Consider the following 25,066-nt stretch of genomic DNA (forward strand, 5'->3'; position numbering starts at 1 on the left):
GCTGCCGCTCCCCGGCTGTCACCGACGGTCTGTCATCGGCCGTGTTCTTCCAACTGCTTCCCAAACATAGTCGTCGAGCCTCGTCACACCAACAGTGGGTCCAGGTCGGTTATCGGTAACGCTGAAGAGCCTGTATCGGTATTATCTCGCAAGAACCACGCACGCAAGGTTTGTTTGTGTCCACTGTTTCATTCTCCATCCTCCCATGACAACAGTACGACATGTTGTTAGCACAGCTAACTGCTAGCATTGCTTAGCCAGCTAGCGTAGTGGTTGCTATTCATTCATTTTTTTTAATTTTTTTGGCTGGGTAATTTTTGTTTGCGTTGTTATAAGTTGCTTTCGCTAAATCAGCTCGACGACACTACTGTCAGTGTTTTCATATACATTCGTTCATTGGATATTTATTTTTTCTCTATGCGCTTAGCAGGTCATTAGTTTACGAGGCTAGCTTGCCTCACTCAGGTTACCGTTGGCTTTGTGCGTTTGGCGCGCCGTCCGTCCATCTAGCGGAGCGGCTGCTTCAGCTCCAGATCTGACCAAGATTTAGACGTTACGGCGTTTAATGGCAGCCATGTTAGCGCCGCTACCCTGCTCTACTTTTGGCAGCTTGTCGTTTTAAGTGTTTAACATTTCTCCATGGTGATAATACGGTAACTTTACTAATTAGACAGCCATTGAGACCAAGGTCCGTGGTACTCTGAACAAACTCTGGCCACAGTCTGATATTTTTCGGAGAATACCTGCAGACGGGTGTGTGTCGGCAAGATCCGAGCTCCCTGATGTTAGTGGACATTCAAACACAAAATAACTAACCAACAAACATGAACCGTGTCATAGTCTAAGCTGGGTGGTAATGCCAGTTGTATAGAATGTTGTGGTTCGTACTCACTGTCAGCCAAGGGCAACAAGGCACCTGGCTCTGGTGGAAGCTTGTTTGGTAACAGCGCGACTAACACGTTGCACCGTAAACAATCTGCTGTAGTGTTTATTGGATGAAATGGTATCCCAGCTTGCAGTTATGCTGTTGAGTATGTTGGTACGTACATTGTTGAAATGAGATGCACCCTGATCACATTCTCTTTAGAGTGAACCAGTGGGTTATGATCTCTAGTATGCATTTCAACCCATGGTCGTCCATAAATATAAAAGCATGTTGACATGTATATACATTTTGTCTTGTCTCAACAGCTTATTTAATGCTATTAAATGATTTAAATTATTTATTTATTTGAATGAAATTAATGATTTTGGATCTTTTGTGAGAAATCTTAAAAATCTTTGAAAACCAAGCAAGTAAAGTGAATATCTCTGGCATCTGTTTGAGGACAAGATGCCTCTGATGTGGTAGGAAGGAATTGCAGGAGGAAGAGTCAGACAGTTTGCTTAAAGGAAACCATGTGTGTAAAATGAGTGTGTTAATTAGGTGTTAAGCGCTGGTTTGAGATGGGCTTTGTGCAAATTGTGTGACCTTCATGTCCTATGCTGTTTCACTGACCTACCCTTCACTCCCTCTCTTCCATCCTACGAAACACTCATTGTATTTCTATTTATATCAACAACTCCGTCATCCCCCTTGCTCTCTATAAATATCTGGTATCTTTTACACCTAACTCCCACCACCGCTGTAATCATGCAGCCCCACCTGACTGCTCATACCATCCACATTCCTTACCTCTTTATCTCACTGTCTTCCCTCACCATCCTGCCCTCAACCTTCTCTTTTGTTTCCCCCTTTCCCCTTCCCCCTTCCCTGCTCTAGATGAAGCTGGGTAGGGGCTGGTTGTGGTGCATGCTGCTCCTGTCCTCCCTGGCTGTGACAGCAGTGGCTGCCCAAGAAAAGCATTCGGGGGTTGATGATTTTGACCCTGACTCCGACACTGACCTGGGTCTGGATGAGGAAGAGAGGGAAGCTTTGATGGATGACGAGGAGGAGGAGGAGGCACTGGTAGAGGAGGAAAAGGAGACAGATTACAAGGATGGAGAAAATGGAAAAGAAAAGTTTGGCAAGGAAGGAGCTGATGCTAATGTCTCTTTTCAGGTCAGGAATAGTTTACAGATCAAAGGGTTGCCAGTATAAGCTATAAAAGAATAATGTTGAAGTACATCTAGAAGTATATATTTTTTATTGGACCCAATATCGAGCCAGTCAGTTTCATATTTAAAGTCATGTATTACCACTAGAATTCTATTGACTTCACAATCTCCAGGTGACGTATGAAACTCCTGTTCCTACCGGAGAGGTCTACTTTGTGGAGACTTTTGATGATGGATCATTAGACAGGTACCACTCCACTAAGTTCCTGTTGAAAGATGCTAAAAATAATTTTCCAAAACTTGATGTTTGTCTTCCTTGTCCTCAGATGGTCTCAACTGTCTGAAATAAGCTTAGAGATTTACCAGTTTACCAGTTTTATAGAAGCTAAGTATGCTCTGTTGATCTTCACAGATGGCAGGTGTCAAAGACAATGAAAGAGGATGCTGATGATGACATAGCCAAATATGATGGTTTGATTCTTTCTTTTTTGCTAATTCGGCATTTTGTGTGCATGTATGTGTTGATGTGTGCAGTCATTCTTCAGAAAGAGGCGGCACAATTTGGTCTTAATTACAGTCTACCATCACTTTATTTGACCAAAGTATTACTTTCCCATATATAATATTAATGACGTCTGTCAGTATATTAGTGTATTTTTGTGTGTTGACTAGGGCTTTGTGATATGACGATCATGTGCGATAGAGCATAATATGAAACAATAGATGTTTTCTATCTTTTATTTCATTGTGTCTCAAATCACACTTTGTGGCAATATTTTTTGTCATTTGGAGTCTGTCCATCTTTTTTGCGGATTACATTAACAAATTACTCTTATTGGCTATTTACTCACGAAGCTTTTATTGCACTTAAAGTAATGTAACTAGTGTAGTTGTCGTCAGCTCCAACTCTTCATAGCTGTCTGTCTCCTGCTCTGCTGAGCTCCGTGTGTGAAGGGGCTGAGAGTCTTTCACCTGTGGTGAAAAAGAGAGCTGAGGAGACAAGAAACTAATGCAACCATAAATGACAGCAGCTCATGTTTATGTTATTGACCTAATCTGTGTGCACTCGTTTCATTTAAGCTCAGTGTGAGAGATTCTACTGCATTTTGCTATCATTTATGGTCACGCTACTCTCTTCTCTGTGGTACAGTGTGGGCGGGGCTGCCCCTCCACACACACACACACACACACACAGTGAGGGAACACAGACCAGAAACTATTTATTCATTAAATTGACAGAAAATTTGCTATATTGTCATATGTATTGTAATCTGGATATGAAATTACCTTTATAGGGATATGAGATTTTGTTCATATCGCACAGCCCTAGTGTTAACTGTTCTCCCTCTTGCCTCTCTTGGTTTCCAGGTAAGTGGGCAGTGGAGCAGCTGAAGGAAAACAAAGTTCCAGGAGACCAAGGCCTGGTGCTCAAGTCCCGAGCAAAACACCATGCCCTTGCTGCTCTGTTGGACAAACCATTTGTCTTTCAGGATGACCCCCTGGTTGTACAGTGAGTTCACAAACCTGCCACCTCATATTTTTGCTCACAAAATCAGTAGCGGGGGGGTGCATTAATGCTTTCTTAAAATGTATTGTGTGACATACAGTGCTGCTTGAAAGTATGTGAACCCATTGAGCAGTTTAGATGTTTCTGTTGTTTTACCATGATTTTCTTATTTTATCATCACCGGTTTTTATATATGAAATGTCAGATATATGTTTATCAATTGCATGTACTCGTTTAGTGGGACTTGTTTAAGTAGCCCAAAAACTACATGAAACATGGAATTAGTGTATGTGCAAAAGTAAGTGAACCCCCAGCTGCATTGGTTAAGTCAAGCAGGTAACAGACTGTGGTGAAACACATTTGGGTGCTTAATTAATCATTTAAGCAGACCAATGAAATGAGACATCCTTGGGAAAGGGTTTGGCCTGCACTAATTAAAAGAGAGAGGAAACCAACCAAACCACTGTGGTCCCATACAAATCAACAATACCGAGAGCAAAGGAGATATCCGAGGACATGAAGAAGAGGGTAGTGACAGCCCATCAGTCTGGGGAGGGCTAGAAGACCATCTCCAAAAGATTCCAGCTCCATCCATGCACTGTAAGACAAATAATTTACAAATGAAGGGCCTTCAACATGACAGCAACTCTGCCTAGAAGTGGACGCCCATCAAAACTATCACCCAGAAGCACCAGAAAAATAATAAATCAGGTAAAGGCCAACCCACACATCACCTCTAGAGAGTTGCAGACCTCTCTGGTAGCATCTGGGACAAATGTGCATGCGTCTACAATCAGATGAAAATTTAATCGCCATGACATTCATGGGAGGGTTGCTAGAAGGAAGCCTCTGCTCTCAAAAAAGAACAAAGCTGCCCGTTTCAACTTTGCCAGAGAGCACTTGGACAAACCAGAGGCCTTCTGGAAGTCCATTCTCTGGACAGACGAGTCCAAAATAGAATTATTTGGTCATAATCAAAACCAACAAGTTTGGAGAAAAGCCAACACTGCATATGAAGAAAAGAACCTCCTCCCAACAGTGAAGCATGGTGGTGGAAAAGTGAAGGTCTGGGGCTGCTTTTCTGCTTCTGGACCTGGACGACTCCATATTATCCAAGGAACCATTAATTCTCCGGCATATCAACAAATTCTTGACCAGAATCTCCTGCCATCAGTCAGGGAGTTGAAGCTGGGACGAAAATGGATTATGCAACAAGACAATGACCCAAAGCATTCCAGCAAAACTACAAAGGAATGGCTTCAGAGAAAGAGGATTCGTACTCTGGATTGGCCCAGTCAAAGTCCGGACCTTAATCCAATTGGAATGTTGTGGCGAGACCTGAAGAAGTTGGTACATACCAGATGTCCCTCCAACCTCTCTCAACTGGCTGAGTTCTGCAAGGAGGAGTGGGCAAAAATCCCCATAAGCAGATGCGAGAGACTGGTTAGTGGTTACAGAAGACATTTGGTTGAAGTAATGGCCTCAAAAGGAGGAGCCACAAGCTACTAATGCAAGGGTTCACATACTTTTGCACATGTTAAATTTTCAGTTTTTGTGAAATAAACCACCTTCGTTGAATTAAATAATGAAAAGATATCTCTTTTTGTGTGTATGTCCATTATTTGGAAGGTGTGCTTTACAAATTGGGATTTGGATGTATGTGTAATAAGCTTATTTTAATGTTTTTTACAAAAACAGTGACCATGTCTGGAGGGTTCACAAACTTTCAAGCAGCACTGTATGTAACAAGTCAATACATAAAGGAATAACACTTTGACTGGCTCAGTCTGTATGTGTGTTTCTATTCAAGGTATGAAGTGAATTTCCAAGATGGGATTGATTGTGGTGGAGCGTATATTAAGCTACTCTCTGATACAGGCAATCTAGATCTGGTTTGTATACATTTTGACATATTTCTTTATTAATAATTTTATGTGAACTGTTAGATACTTGTGTGTAAGATACTGTTGTGTGGGCCTTTATGCAAAGGGCCTTACAATACAGTGAGTACAGGGCGTCCTGGTAGAGCGTGTACCACATGAGTCCTTACCGCGGCGGCCTGGGTTCGAATCTGGTCTGGGCCCTTTACTGCCTGTCATCCCCTCTCTCCCTGCCTTTCCTGTTTCTCTACTGTCGCTATCAAATAAAAGTGAAAAATGCGAAAACAAAAAAAAAATACGGTGATTAAAGTACATGTTCTTTATTCTTGTATGGGTGGTCCTGTGGGAATTAATCTTTAGTCCTTGGCATTGTTAGTACCACACTCTACCCAAAGAGCTAAATTGTTCTACCATTTCATTTGGGTGAAATCTAACTAGGGTTGTCTGTACACATATCCTGCATATTCACCTACTTTCTTGATTGTTCCACACCATAGGAGCAATTCCATGACCGTACTCCTTACACCATTATGTTTGGACCTGACAAGTGTGGCGAGGACTACAAGCTGCACTTCATATTTCGCCACCAGAACCCCCTGAACAAAGACTTGGAGGAAAAGCACGCAAAGAGAACAGACGTGGACCTCAAGAAATTCTACACAGACAAGAAGACCCACCTTTACACTTTGGGTAATGGGCTACTGTATTGAGGAATAGAGGTTGTGAGTGTGTGGTTAATGGATGATTTAGAGATATATACTATTTGGTTGGTGCCTTTGATGTGTGTGTTGTTCATGATGGTGGAAATTGAACAGCCTAAAGGCTGGAAATATGCTTCTTCTGCATGGGTACAAATAAATGTCTTTGCAAGGCAGAGAGGGTCTGGGTAGCTTCAACTTGTAAAGACTTAAAGAGAAGCGGACGTCCAAACTTGATGAATTATGTCAACTGTGTTTGCAGGAATACATACATCAATGGTGCTGAGCGTTGTAGGAAATGTCATCTAATAGCGGGGCATCAACACAAAGCTAAAAAGTAATGGACAAATGAGCTAACACTATAGACACAAAACAGAGGAAAAGACAAAACAAGAGAACAAAACAAAAGTTGGATATACATATATACCCAGAGTTTTCAAGCTCCCATTTCATTCTACTTTCCCTGCTTCTGTTTGCAGAGCCATTCCTTTATATTTGCTTTTGTAAACATGACTGCCCTCGAGGGTACATGTGCACAGGCACATGTGTGAATGTATTTACCTTTTTGGGAACAATGTAATGTGTATGTAAAGCCCTCTGAGACCCTAACAGTATTCTAAGGCTATATAAATAAACTGGACTTGACTGAGGGTAGATACCTGTGCACACAACAGCATCAACACAATGCAGACATTTGAACAGAGGCATAAGGCTTAACCCTAAGTGTGTTCATGCTAAGTATTATGAGCAGAGAGAGAATGGCTTATAGATCTTTAGGAGCTTTTGTATGATTGGGGTTTCAGTTTAAACTTCATGTTCATGTCTTTTGTGTGGAAAGAAAATTCAGGTTTTTAATAACCAGGGTCTTATTTTCATAGCTTTTGTCATTGTGCATTGTGATCAATTTAGTAATCAGTTTCATTGCAGAGATTTTGGACACAGCTGAACATAGTTTTACAACGATATCTTACAGGGCAACTGAGTGTGTGCCTTAAACCTGTCCTTTCAATAACAAAAAAAACTAGAGTCTCAGTTAGACGTGGTACCTGATTTCCTCTTTTCTATAACTTCTCATTTGCACTGGCAAGGTAGTTTATTGATGGTTACATAGGCTGAGGCTGATCAATCCTGCAAGTCGAACCAGGAAGTATCTCAGGAGTGCAACCAGCCATTGATAATATGGGACATTTTGGGTAGTAACTTTTGACTTGCACTTTCAACTTGTGCGTCAGTTCCAAATATGTGGTTTAGATGATTAGGTTAAATTGGACTTGTTGAAACCTGTCTGCTGGTCCAGTTTCCAAGATCTCCTAAATGAAGCCAGTGAGTAAAATATCGTAATTCATATATGCATAATAAAAACTATGCAAATAAGATCCAGCATGTAAAAAAAGGTTTACTTAATGTCTTTCTGCATGCTTAATAATCCAGGTAAGAAAAGCGACTCAGTTGCTTTCAACCCCCCAAACATGCTGTGCCAGAAATTGGTGCACCCCAAGGATTGGGTCTCTCGGCACAGAGCAATATAGTGTACGCTGTTAATTGCCGGGAGTATTGTCGTGACTTGTACATTGAGGAAGCCAAACATGCTGGCCAAGAGAATGGCACAACACAGAAGAGCTAACACATCAGTGTAAGTGTATATGTTAGTACAAGATATTGTAGATACAAGTAAGATAAGATACAGTTACAAGTAATACAAGAGTACACCGAGGGCGGTCTGACAGGACACGGAAGCAGGGCAGGCTAAGCTAACTGCTAGCCCATGCAGATCGACAGTTCCGACAGTCATCCTGCATTCAGTCTCTTGGACAGTGATTTTTTTTGTAGTTTGATATATTTGTTCTTGTAATTTTTGGATATATGTTTTTGTCTTTATGTTGCACTGCTGTGGGCTAGGGTAAATGATATTTTGTTTCATTGTACACAAGTACATGAAATGACAGTTTTCCTGATCTGTTGCCATTTTACAATCCTGTGATTGCAACCATTCCCCAATCCTCTGAATAGTACACGCTGCCATTGTAACTAGTTAATGGTTACAGCAATTTGCATATGAAACCGATTGGTTTTTTTCAGTCATTATGCCACTGTATTGTATGTAAGGGTGGGGATACGTGCAGTCAGCTGAGATTGAAGAGGTCACTTAGATGAGTGATGAAGTGTTTCTTTCAATAAACGTTATGTCCTGTTTTACTTTAAGTTTCACCTGTTGCTGTTTTTGTTGTTTCAATTTTTTTTAAAAACCTTTTTGTGTTGGTATCCTTCTCCCTGTCAGTACTGAACCCAGACAACAGTTATGAGATGTACATTGATCAGTCTAGTGTGAGCCGCGGCAGCCTACTCCATGATGTGGTGCCTCCAGTCAACCCACCTAAGGAGATTGACGACCCCAACGATTCCAAGCCAGAGGACTGGGACGAAAGAGCCAAGATCCCTGACCCTGAGGCTGTGAAGCCTGACGACTGGTGAGAGCAATTCCCGCACTTATGTGAAAAAAGATGCTTGCACATAGTGATGGGGTGCATATTACACATTAACAATGGCCCAAGTCTCCTTTAAAAAGGTTTTCTCCACCTTGTAACAACTTAGAATGATGGTTTTGTCCCTGGGCGGTGCACCACAGCTGCCCCCTTCCCCTAGCACAAGATGTTAAATGCAGAGAACGAATTTTGTTGTATATATGTACAATGACAAAGTTTCATCGTCGTCGTCTTCTTTCACATTATTCATAATGCTAACTTGGCAGATACCACATAAAGAAAATAGACAAAATTGTTAGTTATTAGAATATTTAAGTAACTAGATTTGACAGAATAAATACGTTTGTGTTTTTGTAAGAAGACAGACTAAGAATATACAACTCATACAAAATGTTCATAGTTGTTGTTTTGGCTTATCTCACACTATCCTCTGAAAAGTATTGAGACACATGTCATTTATCCCAAGTTATGGTTTTATTGCAGAGTTTGATACTTTGTAGGTCTACTCTTGAACAGAATAATTGCAGCCAGTAACACTGGGAAAGGCTCTCTACCAAGTCCTGATACAATGAAAGTGGAACAGCCAGCCACTGCTTTTGATAGAATGATGGGTTTGTCGATTGAAGACACCTTTTTTAAACACACCCTAATTCTAACTTCCAAATCATCCCCAGGATGTTCAACTGGGTTGTAGTTTTGTGGCCAGGTTTGTGCTGGCCACTCGTGTGTCCTAACATTATTGTCCTCAAACCATGTATATTTACAATGCAGGCTTTGTGTGAGACGTTTTAATGTTACGTCATGTATAGGGCTGTTACATAAAACTGCCCCTTTTTGTGGATACCCTAGGGTTGTCCAGGACATCAAGGTAAAATGTGGCCTTTGTGGTTCCTGGCAATACAGTCAGCTGAAATCCCCCCATACCACCACACCTCCACCTCCAGACATAACTTTTGAAACTACACACTCTGGTTAAGATTGTTTTCCAAGAATTCTCCACATCTTTCAACCGTTTTAATGCGGAATACTCCTCAACCAACGAACCAGTCATTTGAAAGAGCAAATTAATTTACGTATTTCCCAGGAAGTTCAATTTATCTGTGGTTAGAGGGGGATGACAAGTGGGCACACCTCTAACTTGTCCTAAAGTCCCTTCATTGGTTGCCTGTCAGTTTTAGAATAGATTTTAAGATCCTTTTATTGGTGTTCAAATCACTCAATGGACTAGTGCCTGAATACTTGTCAGACATGCTATTGCTCTATGCTCCGTCTAGATCAGTGTTTCCAAAACTTTTTCTTTGGGGACCCACTTTTTAAAAATGACAAACCATTGTGACTCAATTCACAATAGACCTTATCTATAAATTGTCAGAAGAACGAATTTGTGCATAAATGAACATCCCTGACCATTTTTACTGCCATTTCCACAGCACCTTATATTATCTTGAATAGATAAACCAGCCATTTCAAAAAGATGTACGTTTGTTAAATTACAGCTTTGTTTTATATACATGTTATTGAAAACATAAACACCTGTTGAGGAGGCATGGAGGTGTTTAGGAAAGATGGCAGCGGAGTTGGGACCGGAGGGTGTGCGCCAATTATCGGCGCATCACACTGCTCAGGCTCCCTGGGAAAGTCTACTCTAGGGTGCTTGAAAGGAGGCTCCGACCAATGGTCGAACTTTGGATCCAGGAGGAACAATGCGCATTCCATCCTGGCCATGGAACAGTGACCAACTCTTTACCCTTGCAGAAGTGCTGAGGGAGGCATGGCTGTTTGACCAGCCAGTCTACATGTGTTTTGTGGACTTGGAGAAGGCTTACGACCGTCTACCCCGGGGCACTCTTTGGGAGGTACTGCGAGAGTATGGGGTACTGGGGCAGTTGCTACAAACCATCCGGTCCTTGTATAACCAAAGAGAGCTGTGTTCGTATTCTTGGCATAAAGTCAAACACGTTTTCAGTGGGTGTCGGACTTCGCCTAGGTTGTCCCTTGTTTCCGATTCTGTTTGTGATATGCATGGACAAGATCTCAAGATGCAGTCAAGGTGAGGAGTGTGTCCATTTTGGGAACGTCAGAATTGCATCTCTGCTCTTCGCAGATGATGTGTTTTTGTTGGCTTCATCAGAACGCGACCTCCAGCGTGCACTGGGGCGGTTTGCAGCTGAGTGTGAAATGGCCAGGATGAGAGTCAGCACCTCCAAGTCTGAGGCCATGGTTCTCTACAGGAAAATGATGGATTGCTCCCTCCAGGTTGGGGATGAGTTGTTGCCTCAAGTGAAGGTGTTCAAGTATCTCAGGGTCTTGTTCACAAGTGAGGTTAGGATGGAGAGGAAGATTGATAGGGCGGATTGGTGCAGCATCAGCAGTAACGCGGACGTTTTACCGGACCGTTGTGGTGAAGAGGGCGCTGAGACGGAAGGCAAAGCTCTCAATTTACCAGTCAATCTTCGTTCCAACCGTCACCTATGGCCATGAGCTTTGGGTAGTGACCGAAAGGGTGAGATCGCAGATACAAATGGCTGAAATGAGTTTCCTCCATAGGGTGTCAGGGCTCAGCGTTGGAGATAGGGTGAGGAGCTCGGACATCCGGATGGAGCTCGGAGTAGAGCTGCTACTCCTTTGCGTCGAAAGAAGCCAGTTGAGGTGGTTCGGGCATCTGATTAGGATGCCCCCTGGGCGCCCTCCTTTGGAGGTTTTCCTAGCACGTCCAACTGGGAGGAGACCCTGGTGTAGACCCAGAACTCGCTGGAGGGACTACATGTCCAATCTGGCCTGGGAATGCCTTGGGATCCCCCAGGAGGAGCTGGAGGATGTTGCTGGGGAGAGGGACATCTGGAGTGCCCTACTTAACTTGCTGCCGCCGCAATGTGACCCTGAAGAAGTGGCTGATAATGAGATGAGATGAGGCAGTGGAGTTATTAACTAGATTGTTTAACATAATCTTGGAAAGGGAGAGGATGCCTGAGGAGTGGAGAAGAAGCATACTGGTACCGATTTTCAAGAATAAGGGAGATGTGCAGAGCTGTAGTAACTACAGAGGTATAAAGTTGATCAGCCTCAGCATGAAGATATGGGAAAGAGTAGTGGAAGCTAGGTTAAGAGGAGAACTGATGATGAACAAGCTGCACTATGGTTTCATGCCTCTAAAGAGCACTACAGATGCAATGTTTGCTTTGAGGTTGTTGATGGGGAAGTATAGAGAAGGTCAGAAGGAGTTACATGGTGTCTGTGGATTTAGAGAAAGCATATGACAGGGTACTAACAGAGGGGGTGTGGTATTGTATGAGGAAGTTGGGAATGGCACAGAAATACGTAGGAATGGTACAGGATATGTATGAGGTGAGTGTGACAGTGGTGAGGTGTGCGGTAGGAATGATGGATGGGTTGAAGGTGGAGGTGGGATTACATCAAGGATTGGCACTGAGCCCTTTCTTGTTTACAATGGTGATAGACAGGTTGACTGACGAGATCAGGCAGGGGTCTCCGTGGACTATGATGTTCGCAGATGACATTGTGATCTGTAGCGAGAGTAGGGAGCAGGTTTAGAGGAATTTGGAGAGATGGAAGTATGCACTGGAGAGAAGAGGAATGAAAGTCAGTACGAGCAAGAATGAATACATATGCATGAACAAGAGGGAGGACAGAAGAATGGTGAGGATGCAAGGAGTATAGGTGACGAAGGTGAATGAGTTTAAATACTTGGGGTCAACTGTTCGAAGTAACGGGGAGTGCGGAAAAGAGGTGAAGAAAAGAGTGCAGGCAAGGTGGAGTGGGTGAGGAAGGGTGTCAGCAGTGATTTGCGACAGAAGGGTACCAGCAAGAGTTAAAGGGAAGGAATAAAGATGGTAGTGTGACCAGCTGTGTTGTATGGTTTGGAGACAACAGCACTGACGAAAAGACAGGAGGTGGAGGTGGCAGAGTTGAAGATGCTAAGATTTTTGTTGGGAGTGACGAAGAAAGACAGGATTAGGAACGAGTATATTAGAGGGACAGCTCAGGTTTGACGGTTTGGAGACAAAGCAAGAGAGGCAAGATATAGATGGTTTGGACATGTACGGAGGAGAGATGCTGGGTATATTGGGAGAAGGATGCTGAATATGGAGCCACAAATTATCTTATGTTTATATCATTTTGTAAAATCGAAACATTAAGCAGAATATCAGAGCAATTTACATTCTGTTATTAAACCTGACAGTTTCTGACCTTTTTTTCTCCCTGCCTTGTCATACTGGTCTCCAGCCTAACCTGATTAACGGGATGGTTCTTATCAAATTGCAGTCACAAAGTTAGCCTAGCAAAATGGTGCTGGCTGCTGATATTACTGCCATACCTAGCTAGCTAAAAGAAGTTACTTGGCTGTCTTGAGGATATGATGAGTTTGCCTTGATTTAATTAAGTTTACAGCAGTTTGCTAAAATATCAATGTTGATAGAGGCGACATTGTTTAGTGGGAATATCAGACAAACTGCATGGTATACTCACTCCTGTCTCGCATGCACGTGACAGGCAGAGCTGTCACGAGTATACCATAGTTTGTCTGATATTCCCAATAGGGATGCCATAGTGAGGAAATTTTCCCCACTGGTTAATAAACCCACGACGATAACGCCAATGTTACCGGATACACCAACTGGACATTTTCTCCGGGGATGCGCCTTTGCCGATTCCTGCAAGAGTCGGGCGCAGCCGCTGGTGGATATGACCGTCAGCTCGCCACTGACCACGAAAGTGATGATGCAAAGTCCCCCCTTTTTTTTGTCTCCCCAATTGTTCCTGGCCAATCGCCACGCTCTCCAAGCTGTCCCGGTCGCTGCTCCACTCCCTCTGCTAATCTGGGGAGGGCTGCAGACCACCACATGCCTCCTCCAATACATGTGGCGTCGCCAGCCGCTTCCTTTCACCTGACAGTGAGGAGTTTCACCAGGGAGACATAGTGCGTGGGAGGGTCACGCTATTCCGCCCAGTCCCCCCCTCCCCCGAAAAGGCACCCCGACCAACCAGAGGAGGCGCTAATGCAGCGACCAGGACGCATACTCGCAGACACGGTCAATTGTGTTTGTAGGGACGCCCGACCAAGCCAGAGGCCACACACGGATTCGAACGGCGATCCCCATGTTGGTAGGCATCGGAGTAGAGTGCCAAGCCCCCGCAAAGTAATTTTAAATGCGAAAAACATGAATCATTATTTATTTGAATGGTCAGCATGTAATATATGTATTTTTTTAACAATTGAAGGCAGAGTAAAAATGTATAAATGAATTGTTGATTGAAGTTTTTTTTATTTTTGTGTGTGTGTATGCCGGTGCTCAACTCCGCCTGATGACGTGTGAGGTGCTATGTGGCGGTGCTGACCCCTGGGCAGCCCCGGCCCAATTTAATCCCTGTCAAGCAGTATACCATCACTGGTCTGGAACTGTAATAACACATCCAAAGCAACATTTCAGAGCAGGGAAACCCATTGCTTTCTGGGCCTTAACCTATAGCCAAAATAACACGCCCAGTAATAATGCAAAAGAGACTCACCTGAGACATTAGTTACTTGAAAAGAAAAGATGCATGGCAGTCTTTCATCAGGGAAAACTTCTCAATAGCTTTTCTGTCGGAGTCCACCAGTCCATGAATGAATTCATTTTCAATTGATACATAGCAAGTGCATTTAACCTCTGTGCCACATGGTGTTGCATTTAGCTGTGTAGCAACGCCGATACCATAAACAATGTTTGCTAAACATCTTGACTTATGTCATTCTTTTATTTTTGTTATTGGCTGCTCTCAGCATGGGTGCAACATGATCGTGCCCCACAGCTCCTTATTGAAAGCGCGTTGAACATGCGCAGTGTTTTCAAATGCTCACCTGGTTAAATGAACGCTGACAGCCGGGCCCATGCTCACCAAACGAAGACTGCTCAAGTACTGACCTTTATGCAACAGGTACAGGAAGATATTTGGATATGTCAGACAGCGCTACCATTGTCATATGTAATAAATGTACAACAATGTTATTTACGATGAAATTTTATATGTATTACTTGTTACACTGAATTATTGATCATGTTGTATACCAGCGACATCTGCTAGGACCAGGCCCCAGCGGCCCCTAATGGTAAGATACTGTGGGACCTGTTGCAAAAGATTTTATTTGGTGAGATGAGTCTTTGGGAATGACTGCTCTAGATCACTCACGTCCTCTTACAATGGCGTTTTAGTTGTTCCCTGGGTGAGGACAAAGAATTACGGGGAGACAGCATTTAGTGTCTATGGGCCCCGCCTCTGGAACAGCTTTCCAGAGGAGCTGAGGGCATCATGATCTGTAAACACCTCATCTCATCTCATCTTCAGCCGCTTTTCCGGGGTCGGGTCGCGATGGCAGAAAGCTAAGTAGGGCACTCCAGACGTCCCTCTCACCAGCAATGCCCTCCAGCTCCTCCTGGGGGGTCCCAAGGTGTTCCCAGGCCAGATTGGACATGTAGTCCCTCCAGCGCATTGTGGGTCTACCCCAGGGTCTCCTCCCAGTTGGCTGTGCCCGGTAAACCTCCAAAGGAAGGTGCCCAGGAGGCATCCTAATCAGATGCCCGAACCATCTCAGCTGGCTCCTTTCGATGTGAAGGAGCAGTGGCTCTACTCCAACCTCCCTCCGAATGTCCGAGCTCTTCACCCTATCTCTAAGGCTGATCCCAGACACCCTATGGAGGAAACTCATTTCAGCCGCTTGCATCTGCGATCTCACCCTTTCGGTCACTACCCAAAGCTCATGACCATAGGTGAGGATTGGAACGAAGATTGACTGGTAAATTGAGAGCTTTGCCTCCCGGCTCAGCTCCTTCCTCGCCACAACGGTCTGGTACAATGTCCGCATTACTGCTGATGCTGCACCAATCCGCCTGTCAATCTCCCGCTCCATCCTACCCTCACTCATGAACAAGACCCCGAGATACTTGAACTCCTTCACTTGAGGCAACAACTCATCCCCAACCCGGAGGGAGCAATCCACCATTTTCTGGTAGAGAACCATGGCCTCAGACTTGGAGGTGCTGATTCTCATCCCAGCCATTTCACACTCAGCTGCAAACCGCCCCAGTGCGTGCCGGAGATCGCGTTCTGATGAAGCCAACAAAACCACATCATCTGTGAAGAGCAGAGATGCAATTCTGAGGTTCCCAAAACGGACACACTCTTCACCTTGGCTGCGCCTTGAGATCCTGTCCATGAATATCACAAACAGAATCGGAGACAAGGGACAGCCGTGGCGGAGTCTGACACCCACCGAAAACGTGTTTGACTTGGTGCCAAGAATGCGGACACAGCTCTCACTTTGGTTATACAAGGACTGGATGGCTTGTAGCAACTGCCCCAGTGCCCCATACTCCCGCAGTACCCACCACAGAGTGCCCTGGGGTACACAGTCGTAAGCCTTCTCCAAGTCCACAAAACACATGTAGACTGGCTTGTCAAACTCCCATGCCCCCCTCAGCACTTCCACAAGGGTAAAGAGTTGGTCCATTGTTCCACGGCCTGGATGGAATCCGCATTGTTCCCCAGGATGGAATCCGCATTGTTCCTCCTGGATCTGAGGTTCGACAGTTGATCAGAGCCTCCTTTCGAGTACCCTAGAGTAGACTTTCCCAGGGAGGCTGAGCAATGTGATGCCCCGATAATTGGAGCACACCCTCCGGTCCCCCTTTTTGAATATGGGAACCACCCCAATCTGCCACTCCACAAGTACTGTCTTCGACCTCCACGCAACACTGAAGAGGCGTGTCAACCAAGACAGCCCAATAATGTCCAGAGCCTTCAGCATCTCAGGGCGAATCTCATCCATACCCGGCGCCTTGCCACCGAGGAGCTTTTTAATTACCTTAGAGACCTCTGCCACGGATATGGGTGGGGCTTCCCTTGATTCTTCAGGCTCTACCTCCTCCACTGAGGACGTGTTAGTTGGGTTCAGGAGCTCCTCAGAGTGTTCTTTCCACCACTCGACAATATCCCCTCGTTTCATTGTATTACCGTTTATTTTCACTTTATTGTTGTATTTTCATTGTCTTGTTAAGCATCTTGTATTGCAGTCTTGCACAAAATGCGCTATATAAATAAAGTTTGATTTGATTCCATTGGTTTTGACAGGATAGGGTATATGATGGGAGCTGCACAAAAGTGTTCCTTAGTTAATGAGTTCTGTGTTCCAGGGATGAAGAGGCACTTGCCAAAATTGAGGACCCTGATGCTGTGAAGCCAGAAGGCTGGCTGGATGTGGAAGCAGAGTTTGTCCCTGACCCCAGCGCTGAGAAACCTGATGACTGGTAACCATGCACACATGCAAACACACACAAGGGAAAAGGACTTCACTCATGGCCCTAAAAATCTAGAAATATATTGCATTTACCTTTCCTAAAGTAGAAACAGGCCTCTTGGTACTCTCTCCTCTTTTATGCTCCCTCTCCTCTTTTGCCTGTAGGGATGAAGAGATGGATGGAGAGTGGGAGGCGCCCCAAATCCCCAACCCAGCCTGTGAGACGGCTCCTGGCTGTGGGCTGTGGAAGCCCCCCATGGTCAACAACCCTCAGTACAAAGGCAAATGGAAGGCCTCTCTGGTGGACAACCCGAACTATCAGGTAAACACTAAACAGACCAACCAAAGTACTAAATGAACCAAAGTCCTACCTGATGGTAACCAGTAAAAATGCGTAACTACAGATGTGTTCACAATTTAGATATTTGTGGATTAGCTCTTAGCCTAAGTATGGCAGCAAATATAAAGTACCAAAAATGTAATTTGTTTGCACATAAATCTGAAGGATTGTAAAGATAAAGTGTTGTCTAAACAGTTGTCCCCCATCACTGCAGGGAGTGTGGAGACCCCGGAAAATTGAAAACCCAGAGTACTTTGAGGACTTGCAGCCATTCAGGATGATGGCATTCAAGGCCTTAGGTTTGGAATTGTGGTCCATGACCTCGGAGATCTACTTTGACAACTTCATCATCACTTCCCACAAGGAGGTGGCTGATCGCTGGGCCTCTGACAGCTGGGGGCTAAAAAAACTGGTGGCGAGTGCCAATGAGGTACAACACACTTAACACTCACACACCCAGGCATGCCACTATTAGAAGGGAGGGGGCTAAGAGAGTCAAGTCCTTAGACTTGTCATGCTGGGAGGCTCGGTGGGATATCTTGTCGGAGCCTGAATTTATCAGCAGTACTTTTGTACATTCCAGTGAAGACCTTTGTCGTACACCACACTAAATTAAAAAGGTTCAAGGTGCACCTCTGGAATTTCAATTTCAGTTAGTGACGGCTCATAAAGGCAATCGAGCGAGCATACAAAGAGTATGTTTCACATTTGTTTTTCAGAGGAACTGAATGCCCATGGATCCCTTTTAATATACTACATGGCTACTCTTACTCCACTCAGACATGCTTCAATACAGTGATTAAAAATGATCTTCATCTCAAAACACAATATCCAACATAAATCTTTCTAGCAGAATGCTGTTATCTACAGTGCCGCAAGAAAAACTTTAAACATGAGGTGTACAGGGTGCATGTTAACACCTGCATGACTATAGAAATGGTTATAGAAATTTACTAGACAAACGTTAAATCCATTTAAACCTGCAATGCGTAAGTTTTGTTTTCCCCGTCTGGCATTAAAAGTAATAACTTCTCTTCTTTTAGCGCTCTCTGAGAAAAAACTAGAACAATGGTTATCCGCGTTTGTCCTCACCGTCAGTCACTTTCGTTTTTGTTTTTTGTTTTTTGTTTTTTTTGCTTTAATCCTTCCTCTGAACACGGAGTTTCTTTTTTCTCTGGAGCATCAGAAACTTTCCTTAGATGTTTCTTAGGTTTTTCCGTCATAGCTTCCAAGTCCGAAAGCTTTCTGGCAGAAAGCCCTGAAGGCAAGCCAATTAGAGGCATACGAACGCTTTCGTCACATGGAAGTTCAGCTCTGGCAAAGCAATCATTGCTGGTTGATGTAAAACGCATCACCTGTGGTGTGCCAGTGCGAGAATGCAGCACGGGCCTGTCACCCCAGACACTGGATTTAAAACTAGTATGCTGTGAAATACTGAGAGAGCTACCTGGCGGTGATGGACTTAATCATTATTGTGTGAACTCCTTTGGCAAGGGCTTGAGTGTCACGAACATTCATTGATATGTAAAAGTCCTTTACTCTAGCTTTAAAGAGATCAATTCATAATACTTAATTAGACTATGTTTAATTCTGTTTGAGTTATACATTTTATCTGTTAAAGTCCTGCCTAGTGAGGTGGATATTTTTATTTTGCACAAAAAAAAGTACATTGATGAGGCAAAGCATTATGACCATCTGCCTAATATACTGTTGGTCCTGCCAAAACAGCACCGACCCATGGAGGAATGGCCTCTACAAGACCCCTAAAGTTATCCTTTTGTATCTAGCACCAAAATAGCAGCAGACCCTTCAAGTCCTGTAAGTTGCAAGGTGGAGCCACCGTGGATCGGACTTATCACTCCAGCATTATCCCTCAGATGTTCAATCGGATTGAGATCTGGAGCTCTTCATGTTCCTTAAACCATTCCCGAACAATGTATGCAGTGTGGCAGGGCTCATTATCCTGCTGAAAGAGGCCACTGCCATCAGGGTATTGCCATGTGTACCTGGTCTGCAACGAAGTATAGGTTGGTGGCACGTGTCAAATTGGCATCCACGTGAATGGCCGGATCCAGGGTTTCCCAGCAGAACATTGCCCAGATCACACTCTCTCCACCAGCTTGCTGCCTCCCACAGTGAATCCTGATGCCATTACTTCCCCAGTTAAACGGTGCGCACGTACATGGCCATCCACATGATCTAAAAGAAAACCGGACTGATCAGACCAGACAACCTTCTTCCACTGTTCCAAGGTCCAGTTCAACGGTGGACAGGGGCCATCATGGGCAATCTGACTAGTCTGCGGCTACGCAGCCCCAGGTTGCTTTGATAGTGGCCTTCAGCTTGTCTGCATTGTTGGGTCTGGTGTCTCTCATCTTTCTCTTGACAATACCTCATAGATTCTCTATGGGGTTCAGGTCAGGCGAGTTGGCTGGCCAATCAAGCACAGTAATACCATGGTAGTTTTGGCACTGTGGGCAGGTGCCAAGTCCTGCTGTAAAATGAAATCAGCATCTCCATAAAGCTTGTCAGCAGATAAGATTTAGATATTTAGAGCATGAAGTGCTCTAAAATCTCTTGGTAGATGGCTGCGTTGACTCTAGGCTTGATGAAACACCGTGGGCCAACACCAGCAGATGACATGGCACCCCAAATCATCACTGACTGTGGAAACTTCACACTGGACTTCAAGCAACTTGGATTCTGTGCCTCTCCACTCTTCCTCCAGACTCTGGGACCTTGATTTCCAAATGAAATGCAACATTTACTTTCATCTGAAAAGAGGACTTTGGACCACTGACCAATGGTCCGGTTCTTTTTCTCCTTAGCTCAGGTAAGATGCTTCTGACATTGTCTCTGGTTCAGGAGTGGCTTGACACTAGGAATGTGACACTTGTAGCCCAGTTCCTGGGCACGTCTGTGCGTGGTGGCTCTTGATGCACTGACTCCAGCCTCAGTCCACTCCTTGTGAAGCTCCCCCAAGTTCTTGGATCGGCCTTGCTTGACAATCCTGTCAAGGCTGCGGTCATCCCTGTTGCTTGTGCACCTTTTCCTACCACACTTTTCCCTTCCAGTCAACTTTCCATGGATATGCTTTGATACAGCACTCTGCGAACAGCCAGCCCTTTCAGCAATGACCTTCTGTGGCTTATGGGGTATTGTCAAGAGGAGGATGAGAGACACCAGACCCAACAATGCAGATGAGCTGAAGGCCATGATCAAAGCAACCTGGGCTTCCATAACACCTCAGCAGTGCCACAGGCTGATTGCCTCCATCCCACGCTGCATTGATGCAGTAATTTGTGCAAAAGGAGCCCCGACCAAGTATTGAGTGCATAAATGAACATACTTTTCAGAAGGTCGACATTTCTGTATTATAAATCCTGTTTTTGATTGGTCTTATGTAATATTCTAATATTTTGAGATACTGGATTTTTGATTTTCATGAGCTGTAAGCCGTAATCATCAAGATTACAACAAAAAAGGCTTGACATATTTCCCTTTATGTGTAATGAATCTAGAATATATGGAAGTTTTACTTTTTGAATTAAATTATGGAAAATAATGAACTTTTCCACAATATTCTAATTTTTTCAGCTGCACCTGTATGTACTTTCTCCCCTGTATACCCCTTTTCTTCCTCTGTTCCATCCTCCCACCAGCCTGGGGTGTTTGCCCAACTGTTGATGGCTGCAGAGGAGAGACCGTGGCTCTGGGTGATCTACATACTGACAGTAGGCCTGCCCATAGGACTTACTGTTCTTTTCTGCTGGCCAAAGGTATGCTTACGAGGAAGTGTTGTGTTTTTTGTTTTGTGTTTTTTTTCTTTGTAATGCCCGGGTTCCTTCATTTTTGTTGTCTAATTTTCTATTGGTGTGTTCCTGACCACATCTCTGACTGAACAACACACACACACACACACACACCAGGTCGGGGCTGCTTTTGTTATGTCTGAACATCAAATGCATTCCATTTTGTTACTGTTCAGTCGCTTGGTCTGACTTTGTCCCCACATCATTTCACCTCTGTAGAAATCAGAAGATGACTTCGTGTACAAGAAGGTAGACCTGCCTCAGGCTGATTTAGAGGAGGAAGAAGAGGAGGAGGCGGAAGAGGAAGAGGAGAATGTGGAAGCAGAGGAAGAAGAGAGAGCTGCCGAAGCATTAGCCACTGAGAGTGCACCGGCAGCAGGTCAGGGGGCCAGACACGGGGCACAGCACACTCATCACCCACCACACGTACATAGCCCTCTTTTGTTCCATAGCATGTTGATTCAAACCCTCTCCACCGCAGCAGCAAATGTCAAGCAGGAATCGCACTCAAGACCCTCAGTGTCACTTTCTCTTTCAGTTAAAGCTTCACCATTTGTAAATGAAAGCATCATATTGAATTAGTTGTTCTTAATCAGGTCCTCATGTCTACCAGTACTGCTGGTTTTCTATTCTGCCAGATAGTTGGTTACATTCACCTCCTGTGTCAAGTATTCTAGCCATCTAATCGGTGAGTTATTTGACCTGGCACAACAGGTGAATGTAAGTATCTACCTGGCATAATAGAAAACTGGTTATACCAGAGTTCACTGAGGACCAGGTGGAAAACCACTGCATTAGATGATATGAAACTTTATTCGTGCTCTAATGGGAGAAGCAGAGAATTAGGATACATGTACAAATAAGGTAAAGATGGTGACCAAAAAAAAATGTGGGGGTGGGTGGCAAATAAATGCGGGTAGTGTTTATGTGTACTGATTTAATAATTGAAGTGGAATGTGCAAGTGTGCATCTCTAGCAGTGCACATTCGCAGGTTCACAAATGATGTTGTACAAGGGTCGATGCTGCACTGCAGGTGTTTCGTAATGTATATGTCGCATGTATCAGATTTATTTCACTAGTGTAGATTAAACTCTTTTCTGCTACTTGATCTCCTTAAAGTCCATAAATAAACCACAATGATAATTTCCATTTTAACACACCAGTCAAAAACTACATCTTATCTAGTTTATCTCCTAATGTTCTCTGCAAGGATCCCATGGCTCAGGGACCATGTGCGGTAGCGTATATCTGCTCTGCAGATTAAATGTAACCTTAGCATTAACGATGAGTGTTTATATTTATTTCTCCTCATCTCTGTTCATCTCTCCTTTACTCTTATCAGAGGCGACAGAGAAAGAGGAGCAGAACAATGAGGGAGAGGCAGGAGGGGACAGCCTTGAGCGGGATGATGAAGATGAAGAGGAGTTGGAGGAAGAGGAAGAAGGCGATGAGGGCAAAGCTCAGGAGCGAACATCAGAGGATGAGGTTGGTGTTTTTCTTTTGAATACTTGTTTTCCCCAGCCATAAGTCCCAGTTGCCAAAAAGCTGCTGTTCTCCTGTATTCTAAGATCTGTTAAGATAATTTTGGAGGCCCAAGTTTAAAAATTACCAGTGAATTCCAGCACTGAACAGCCACTGTGGCCTGTATGCAAAGAGGATCACTTGCAAGGCAAACTAACATGAGAGAAAAATGAAAAAAGGCTGTCTTTATGGATAGGGAAATTAATGGTTTCATCTGCCAAAAGTATTCATGTCAATGTAGCATAACAACTCAATAGCCCACTTTGTTCATATTGTGGCTAATCCAGTTAATGATTGGTCAAATATGTGTCTTTGTGTGCTTGAAAAATTTGTGTAAACAGATGCAGTGCACATTGTGCATCAGCAACTACTGGTACTTAAGTAAAACATCCAGACTACATAGTAAAAAACTGACATGATGCCTTTTGACACACTTTTTCTCCATTCTTGGTGCATATTTGTCTGTGTACAACATCACACACTGCTTAGGGGAAAACTCCAAATAAGATTTAGATCTTAATCATTTCCTACTCAGAATTTTTTTTCCTTAATTGAATTCTGAAAAAAAATACTTGGTAATGTTGTATCATTGCCAATGCAAATAGGTTTATGTTTAGGGAAATATTAAAACTCAGCATGATCCTGGCTTAAGTAGCCTACTTATTACTTATCCTTTTTCCAGAAGCCAGCCTCATAAATAATCTCATTGGCATTTGTTGAGTAACTGATCGAAAATGGTCTGACAATTAGGTGATGTCGATACCTTGAAACCTCAACAGGGCCTTCTCTCTTTCCCCTCCTTCTCTCACTCTGTCCAGCAAAATGATTCTGGAGATGCTGTTGGGGATTGTCAAAAACAAGCTGTGAGAAAGAGGAGGGTACGGAAAGACTGAGGACGAGAGCCACACAACTACTGTCTCCCCTCTCTCTCCTTTCCTTCAAGCATGCCCTAAAAGGGAAGAGGTGGAAGGGCTTTCTTTGTTCCTTCCCCTCTCCAGGTTGAGGATGCACATCCTCCAGCCAAGTTGTATCCTTCAATCGTCCATTCTGCCGTGACGACACTCACCTCTCCTCCATTGCTCGGCAATGGTCCAGTAGGGGCCGCCAGCATGCTAGCAACATCCTGGTTACATCTCCTAACCCCCCAGCCCCCACTCTACCCTACTCATCCATTCCTTCAGCTTGCAAATAAATCCTGGAGAGTGTTTGCCTGTTTGGCTTGTCCACTCCGTTTCACAGCCTCCATGCTTCCCATCTTCCCTTCTACTTGTTAGTCGAAAACCTTGTAGCCGAAGAAGCCCCACCTCCTCTACCTCCAATTCGTTCCACCCCATCTCTGCTTTCAGTCTTCCTTTAATGAATATAGTTCACTGTACTTCTTAGGGTTCATTGTTGGTATTTTACAATGTACCAATCTGGCTCCTCCAAGAGAACAAATCACCAGTCGCTGCGGCATTGTCATCTCCTGCTATTCACAGCACTCACCACAGTGCACAGAGGGGTGGGTACATCTCAAAAGTTTGATTCTTGCATTCCTTGCATCTGTTCCTCTGGCAGGTACATATTTGATGAAACAGTCATTGACCAAGGTCCCCACTTTTATGTAGCTAATAGTCCATTGAATGAGTTTTAAGAGCGGGTCAGGAGGAGGGGATGCCAGACAATGGAGGAGGACTGCTTTTAAGATGTCACCATGGCGACAGGACATCTTAGATCAATTGCCTCAGCTTAGGTTTAAAAGATTACCTCTTTCAGAAAAAGATGTTCTGTTCATATTTTAAGGTTATTTTTCAAAGGAAGTCAGGAAGCATCAGTTTTATGTGTGTTACGTTTTTTTACTAAATTATAGCTGTTTGCATTCAGAGGATCTAGAGGATCAGCACTGATAACGCTATTATGTTTTAGAACTTGTGTTCATTTTGAAGCCAGTATGAAGAAAAAGTTTTTTTGAGTGACATAAGCCGTTTTGTATTTTGCCTCCAATTTGCTTACTTTGAACCTGGGCCTGTTTTGAAATGCTCCATTGATAACTTGCCAGGTCTTAGTAGCTTGCCTTTGAATCCAGCAATTCTAGGCACCAAGATAAGTTTGACAGTCAGTAGTCAGTCACTACATACAAGTCAGCGCGTTTCGCTGAACAACTGAACATGAAACCATTCGATTGGCAAACAGCTGTGCTGTCCCAGAGTGTCTGCAGTTCTTGTTGTAGAATGCTTGCCTGTAAAGAAGTTATGCATATTTGTTTGTTTTTGAGATACTCTCAAGAGTTTGGAGCTTATGTTCTTACCAGATGGCAAATATCCCTGTTTACATATGTTTGCAAAGTGTACATTGCTCTTGGAAATAAAACAATATTTAATATGATTGTTGCAAGTTTTATCAGCTGTCATTAAGCATGTGCGAAGTTTTTTTTTTCCCCAATTGTATCCGGCCAATTACCCCGCTCTTCCGAGCCGTCCCGGTCGCTGCTCCAACCCCTCTGCCAATCCGGGGG

The 25,066-nt window shown here is 43.9% G+C and overlaps 1 protein-coding gene across 1 annotated transcript; it reads left to right on the forward strand.

Annotated features, from left to right (window-relative positions):
• clgn (calmegin) lies at positions 1-25,007 on the forward strand. The gene is made up of 15 exons (XM_056279926.1): positions 1-168; positions 1,763-2,041; positions 2,211-2,284; positions 2,450-2,508; positions 3,406-3,547; positions 5,355-5,436; positions 5,922-6,114; positions 8,401-8,590; positions 16,795-16,908; positions 17,064-17,220; positions 17,453-17,668; positions 20,901-21,017; positions 21,270-21,429; positions 22,394-22,536; positions 23,391-25,007. Exons 2-15 carry the CDS (start codon positions 1,763-1,765, stop codon positions 23,463-23,465), a joined length of 2,001 nt encoding a protein of 666 aa, XP_056135901.1. The 5' UTR covers positions 1-168; the 3' UTR covers positions 23,466-25,007.
• The last annotated feature ends 59 nt before the right edge of the window (positions 25,008-25,066 follow it).

This window comes from Lampris incognitus, chromosome 5 (genome assembly GCF_029633865.1).
Source record: "Lampris incognitus isolate fLamInc1 chromosome 5, fLamInc1.hap2, whole genome shotgun sequence".
Taxonomy (NCBI): domain Eukaryota; kingdom Metazoa; phylum Chordata; class Actinopteri; order Lampriformes; family Lampridae; genus Lampris; species Lampris incognitus.

Coding starts and splice junctions, on each gene's coding strand:
- clgn (XM_056279926.1), top strand. CDS start 1,763: ATGAAGCTGGGTAGGGGCTGGTTGTGGTGCATGCTGCTCCTGTCCTCC. Junction 16,909..17,063: donor GCTGAGAAACCTGATGACTG/GTAACCATGCAC, acceptor TTTTGCCTGTAG/GGATGAAGAGATGGATGGAG. Junction 21,430..22,393: donor TGAGAGTGCACCGGCAGCAG/GTCAGGGGGCCA, acceptor TACTCTTATCAG/AGGCGACAGAGAAAGAGGAG.